The sequence below is a fragment of the Idiotropiscis lumnitzeri genome, chromosome 3 (assembly GCF_059441095.1).
Source record: "Idiotropiscis lumnitzeri isolate Australia: NSW breed Sydney's pygmy pipehorse chromosome 3, RoL_Ilum_1.0, whole genome shotgun sequence".
NCBI classification, from domain to species: Eukaryota; Metazoa; Chordata; class Actinopteri; order Syngnathiformes; family Syngnathidae; genus Idiotropiscis; species Idiotropiscis lumnitzeri.
In genome coordinates this window covers 11,533,586-11,540,182 of record NC_142393.1, presented here as the reverse complement: position 1 = coordinate 11,540,182, position 6,597 = coordinate 11,533,586, and the positions used below count along the sequence as shown (strand labels likewise).

General features: G+C 39.1%; 1 protein-coding gene across 1 annotated transcript; it reads right to left on the bottom strand.

Annotated features, from left to right (window-relative positions):
- Positions 1-1,311: 1,311 nt before the first annotated feature.
- irx7 (iroquois homeobox 7) lies at positions 1,312-4,353 on the bottom strand. Its single transcript, XM_088291073.1, has 2 exons — positions 4,046-4,353; positions 1,312-2,187 (listed from the first exon to the last, which is right to left on the bottom strand). Exons 1-2 carry the CDS (start codon positions 4,265-4,267, stop codon positions 1,471-1,473), a joined length of 939 nt encoding a protein of 312 aa, XP_088147199.1. The 5' UTR covers positions 4,268-4,353; the 3' UTR covers positions 1,312-1,470.
- Positions 4,354-6,597: the final 2,244 nt, after the last annotated feature.

Sequence of the window (6,597 nt, the reverse complement as noted above, 5' to 3'; positions counted from 1 at the left end):
GTAGTTTGTCACTTGCTTGTCCTTTAGCAACAGATTTTGTAGTTTCATTCAAAAGACTTTCCAGGTGTCTAGATAACGCGTTTGATATCCTTTCCTCAAAATAAACTAAATGTCAAGAATAATAGCACACGTTACACACACTATTTCTTATCTTGCTGAAAGTAATCAGTTTGAGAGAGCGCCTATGTGCCATGAAAGTGAGCCACTTTTAAACCGCATCCCACATGCTGCTGGGCCAATGGTGAATATGGATTTTATCACTATGGCAACCGGGTTTGGAGGGGGGGGGGTTGAGTGCCAAAAAGGCAATTCAAGCATTTTTACTGAGGCTATACTTCTGTAACGTCACTGTGTTGACAACTTCACCAAGCAGTCAAGTTTATGCAAGCATTCAGAAGCTAATGCCCATCTGGGAAGGAAAACCGCAGCTCTGCTTACCTTTTGGCTTTGACACAACACTAACGTACAGGTTTCTGCATGACTGTGTTTCATAGTCGTGTTTAAAAATAAAGATTTACTTGTTTAAATTCAAACAGAGGGGAGCCATAGAACATATTTTTCCAAAGAATCTTTCGGGTTGACGATCAAATCCGTTACCACTAGAGGACGCCAGAGGTCACAATAAAAAAAAATGCAGGCACAGAAATGGCCAAAAGTATTGGGACATGAGTTATTGCTAAGCTTACCTTGAGGATCGCATGCATTTCCATCCAATGTGCCCTTGAGCAAAGCAACATCAATGTGTCAATGTGATTTGGTGTCGTCAACGAACGGGACAGCAATCAGATAATCAGTTTGTTGTGTCTTCAACGGACGGGAGCACATCTGTGAGGATTCATTAGCATGAAGAGATGAGACAAGGGGACTTTTCCAGGATTTCACATTGTTCCTCAAATGGATTAGTGAATTTACATACTAACGCGCTTAAGACCCTTGGCAGAAGGAAAAAAAAAACAATCCCGATAAAGGCGCATTTGTTGTTCTTTATACCACTGATATACTGATGATGGCAGAGCAAAAATAATGAGTGCAATTATGTTCCAATTCTGAAGGATGTACAACATTCGCATTGAAATGAACAATAAAATATCTTACATAAAAGCTCACCTTATTTTCTTGACTACTCCTCCTCACTTACTGACTCATTTCTAACTTTTAAAGCAAAACCAATTTTCTGAATCTCATCACCATGTTATCTAAATGCATGCCAAGTGAAACATAAGATCTGAATAAAAGAAAACAGATCGGATTTTTCTCCTAAATCTGGTTTTATTTATGTAAAAATATTCTTCCATTAGCAGAAAAAAGGAAACATAATTTACAGGTTTGTTGGAAAAATACATCTACATTTATTTACATAAAAAAAACATCTTTGGTCTGTAAACAGATTTCCAGGGATGAGCGCCAATCCCTGTCGTCTGAGAGTTTAAAGTGCATCAAGCATGAATATTGTCTTCAGGTTTTGGTGGATCATGAGTGGATTTCGTGGGCCGTGTAACAGGCGGGCAGCAGGCGAGCGCCTCTGGAGGCCCACTCGGCCCACATCCTCTCTGCAGACTGGTAGGCATGCTCTGTTGGTTTCTTCACGGTCTCCGATGTGGCGGTCTCGGCCAGCGACCAGATTTTGGGCTTTGGAATGTCTTTGTTCTCCTGAGGTGAGGGTTTGTGATGGCTCTGCACACGCGTTCCCTCGCCCCCATCCTGTGAAGCCACCTCTGACTCCGTGGCGTTCTCCGGCGTACTCTCAACACCCGGCCGCGCCGTTTCAACCCTGGCATCCTCATCGCACCTCGTCAGAGGCCCCTCCTCCTCCTCCTCCTCTTCATCCTCGCTTTCCTGCTCCTCATCTTCCTCGTCCGACTTGGACCTGGAGGAGGCCCAGCTGACCCGGTTCTCCTTTTTGAGGCGGCGGCGCGCGTTGGCGAACCAGGTGGAAACCTGCGTCAGGCTCATCTTGGTGATGATGGCCAACATGACCTTCTCGCCCTTGGTGGGGTACGGGTTCTTCAGATGCTCGCCCAGCCACGCCTTCAGCGCCGCCGTGCTCTCGCGGGTGGCGACCTTGGCCCCACCTCGCCCGGGTTCCTCAGCTGGTCCGGGTCGGTAGGGTGGGAAGAAGGGGCCCCCACGGGCCAGCAGCGTGTGGTGGTAGGGGGAGGCGGTGGTCTTCAGATCAAAGGCGTTGCCCTGGGAATGAGACTCACAGTTAGTGACATGCAGTCCAATATAAACTGCATCAAAATAAAATAAAAGTAAAAGTAGTGTTTTGTCCCCATCTTGTGGCATTTTGGAGCCAAGGAACTGGAATATGATGGGGCCAGTTGAGGAGCTTTATTTAGACAAAAGCAGTGCTTTGCCACCATCTTCTGGCATTTTGGCGCAAATAAACGGGGTTCATGGTATATGGACCATGACGTATAGTAATGATTATTTTTCGTTTTATCAATATTATGGCAGAAGGAAGCACCTCTTGCAATGATAAATCAGAAGAAAAAGAAAAAAAAACACTTCTTATGGGCATCAACATGCTCCCCAATTTTTTTTCTTTTTTTGCAAATACGCGCATCCTTGTGCAGATTCACATGTTATTGTAAAGGTCAACCATAAAAGCTTCTCAGTAGGGCCCCTATGAAAGTTAGTAAAACTTGGCATCTATAACTGGTTTGACCAATTAAGAATTTAGAGGGCGTCTTATCAGAACAGGAAAAGGCTCCCTGTAAACGAACAGGAGGTCTATTGTTTAGGATGAATTTGTCCATGTTGGACAAATTATTACAATGATCATTTTTAGATCATGTCCAGTTGCGCATTTATTTTTGTATTTGAAAGTTTTAGGCCGCTAGGCTTTCGGAAGATACTTGTCTGTATTTCAACTAATTGTATACTTTGTATATGCAGAAATTTCTTATGTTCTTCAAGTCCAGTATAAATCTCAACAATGAATATTGGAGAAATATTCCCTGTACCTTTTTATACAACATATAGACTAGCTCCAATAAAGAATTCAACATTCAAGCATTCCAATGAGATTAGATTGTAGCTATTGTGACGCGCGTTGTTTTCCTGTATTAACTGTAGAATTTTGTGTTTCTGCATTTGTAGGACTCTTTTTATAAACGCTTAGTGAGTCCACCTTTGGAAAAGTATAATATAAATACGTGCATTACATTGCCATACCAATCCTCAAGATACAACTGATTGGAATTTCGATAATTCCATAACTTAGTTACATTCAGTATAGTTTTTAGAATATAATTTATTTTTTACTAACTTAGAGTTGGACCCCAATTTCGTTGCCTTGCCTATCCTACTCTTTTTTTCCAGACAGTTCCGAGCATTGTTGGAGGTTATAACAAAAGATAACCAGGAATAAAAAAAAAAACAATATTTCATTTAATTTGTTTCATATTTATAACTTAAACGGTTTTACATTGTATTTAGGCTACCGTTTTAATTTTGACAGTAATTAAAAGCTCCATGTTGCGACTTGCATACAAACTTGGGTTAAGCGTGAACCACCTGTACAGCATTTGGACTAATTAAACATTCAATTGGCTGAGTTAAATCACAATAAGGAGCGTCAACCCACGTCATTGCTTTTCCCATTTTCTGCGTACAATTACTAACCAAGTTAATTTAAGCAAGATGATGACAAATGTCAGGGAAATTGACAATTTAGACGAACACACTTTCAGCCTTACCTGAGAGAGATACTTGAGTAAATGTGCAAGTACCTCAACAGGAAATACTTATGGTACAAGTGAAAGTCGCCTAGCTTGTAGAATGTTGCTAGCTTAATACGACGTGCTGAGTATCAAAAGTAATTTTCTGATTTTAAATACTTTTTTTTTTACAGCTAAAAATATTTTTAAAAAGTGCTGTAGTCTATATGTCCCTGAAATGGCTACGTGAATCGTATCAGGGTAATAGTGTACATTTTATTTAAAAAATTGAGTGGAGTAAAATTAAAATGGCCAGAATAGATGTCAAACACATGACATGTAAAAATTCCATTTGTACTCCGTTCCATGACAAGACTGCTTACCAAGTGTGTGACGTGTCTGTGGAGGTGGTGGGCCGCCAAGGGGATCAAGTTGTATCCGTGTAGTCCCGAATAGGTGATGGGGAGCCCGATATGCTGCTGCTGCTGCGGGGCCCCTAGAAAGCCAGGGCCGGGGCCGGGGCCGGGGCCGGGGGGGCCCATGGCCATCATCCCCATGTTCCGGTCCACGAAGAAAGCGCCAAAGTCGGGCGGCGAGGCTGGCATGTTTCCCAACGTGCTGAGTGGTGATGGGAAGAAGCGTTGTGGGGCTGCTGTGGGGACGTGCGTGGGTTTATATCCTGCCAGCTGTCCAGGGGGTGGAGGGGACGAAGAGGAGGTGGTGGTGGGCTTTGGAAGAGAGGGGGGGGGCAAAGAACTGGTGTTGACTGACAGGTCAAGCTTTCACTAAATCCCATCAAAGCTCTGCTGTTCCTTTTAGTGTTTGGACGCGCAAATTCAACCTTTGTTTAAATGTACATAAAAAAGTCGATATTTTATTGGATTGGATTTGATACGTTATCGTTGCATATTGCAATCACCTGTGCGTTTTAGTGACTTCTATTTTAACTGAGAGCACTTAAGTTTGTAGTTTTTGCATATTCTTTCTATCTTTTGTTTAAACTTCCACATTTGGAATGGTATAGTATGCATACGAATCTCAGTAAGTACAGCATGCATAAAAAAAATAATAAACATTTGTATTGATATAAATGGGAAATACGGCAATCGATAATGGACAAAATCTCAGAAGTGTTTGTGTTACTTTTGTGTTGCACTGGTTTGAGAACGACACGTCTCACGAAAAAAAAAACAAAAACAAAGAAAACAACAACAGATAGTCGGAGGTGTTTCCCATTCCCCAAATGGAGATACATCGCTGCATGTTAATGAATTATGCATCAAAGTATTTTTTTGCATGACGTGACATAATTGAAGTGTATTCATATTCTGCACGTACGTGTTATAGTCAAATTATTCATACTCCAGAATTTGCGTGGTAAACAAAGTGTTTCCTTTGCCATCTTGCTGGTCGTCTCTTGTTGTCTTAATGAAAGCTGGTTAGGGGAAACAGGTGTAGGTTATGTATATGATAATTGCCAGATAACAGATGCTAATATGCGTGTGCGTTTGTGTTACACACACAAACGATTGACGTAACTCTAGTGAAGTCAAATCACAATTGTCTGACTTTAAATAGAACCAAGAACATTGATTTAGACTTGATCCTTACTTATTTAAATAAATTAATTAATTAAAAATCAACCTACAATTGATATAGCAATACATTGTTTCAACGAGCAATGGACGAATCATGTCAAACAGTAATGTAACACGTTACAGGAGCGCAGGAAAATATACGTTAAAAGAAAATTTATATTTAATACATTCAAAAATCAGATAAGTTGGAAGATCAACTACCTTTACTTTATATTATACTTATTCTTTATATTTCTAATCAAGACTAGAGATTTATAAGGTATGATCAATTCAATTACGATGTCGACAAAGGTTGTTTGGAAGCCATTTTTTAAAAATAAAATGAAATAAAATTAACTTACTATGTATAGCAGACAGTTGTTTTTCTTGTTTTTATAGGAAAACATCTTTCAAGGAAAACAATGTTCTTTATATTGAAATCTCCTGCATCACTTCACACCAATCAAATGCTGTTTAACTGTGACGTGACAAAAATTGGCAGTAAATATTATTTTCATTAGAATATGAAATGCATTAAAATGTTCAAGAAAAATATAAACATATCAAATGGTATAGAAACACATGTTGCCTTATTTTAGTGAAAATACATATATGGTACTGTAATAATGCATGCCAAGTTTTTTTTTCTAAAAAATTAAGGCACTCAATTAATTAAAATTCAAACTAATGTGATTCCAATAGCAAAAAAAGAAAAAAAAGAATACACACACGCACACACAAAATAGCATGTCTTGTGCCATGTACTACTAGGTCAATATCCAGGCACACAAAATCCCACTATATTATTATTATTATATAAATACTTAATTTTATTTTAAAAGAATAATGTAAAAAAAGAAAAGGTTAAATGTTACTTGTAACAGTATAGTTATAGTAACTACTTCTAATATATATATATATTTTTTTAAGAAACCAATAAAATGTGAAAAACATTTTCACCATTGCAAACAAATACACATTTTTTACAGATATTTTAAACTTGGAAAAAAAATTCTTTTAACATGTGACATGTCAGGAGGATGAATCAACAACGGATGGCAACAGTGTTTAAAGGCAGTTTTACAACGCAAGGTCCATAACTTTGGAGGAATTGTGGTGGAAGAACTTAGGAAGAACCCTGACCTCAAACCCATCAAAATGTTTGTAGATGAACAGCTCCAACATCTTGGAGAAAATCTTCCGGGAGGAGTGGACGCTTTAATTGAATTGCTTGTTTGTCACTTTTCACTTCCTGCTGATGCACATCTTCAATGTTATTGTGGCTTATAATAATATCAAATTCACTTCTCAGGAAAAAAAAAAAGCCTCTTGTTTTTGATTAAAGGGGAAGTCACCCC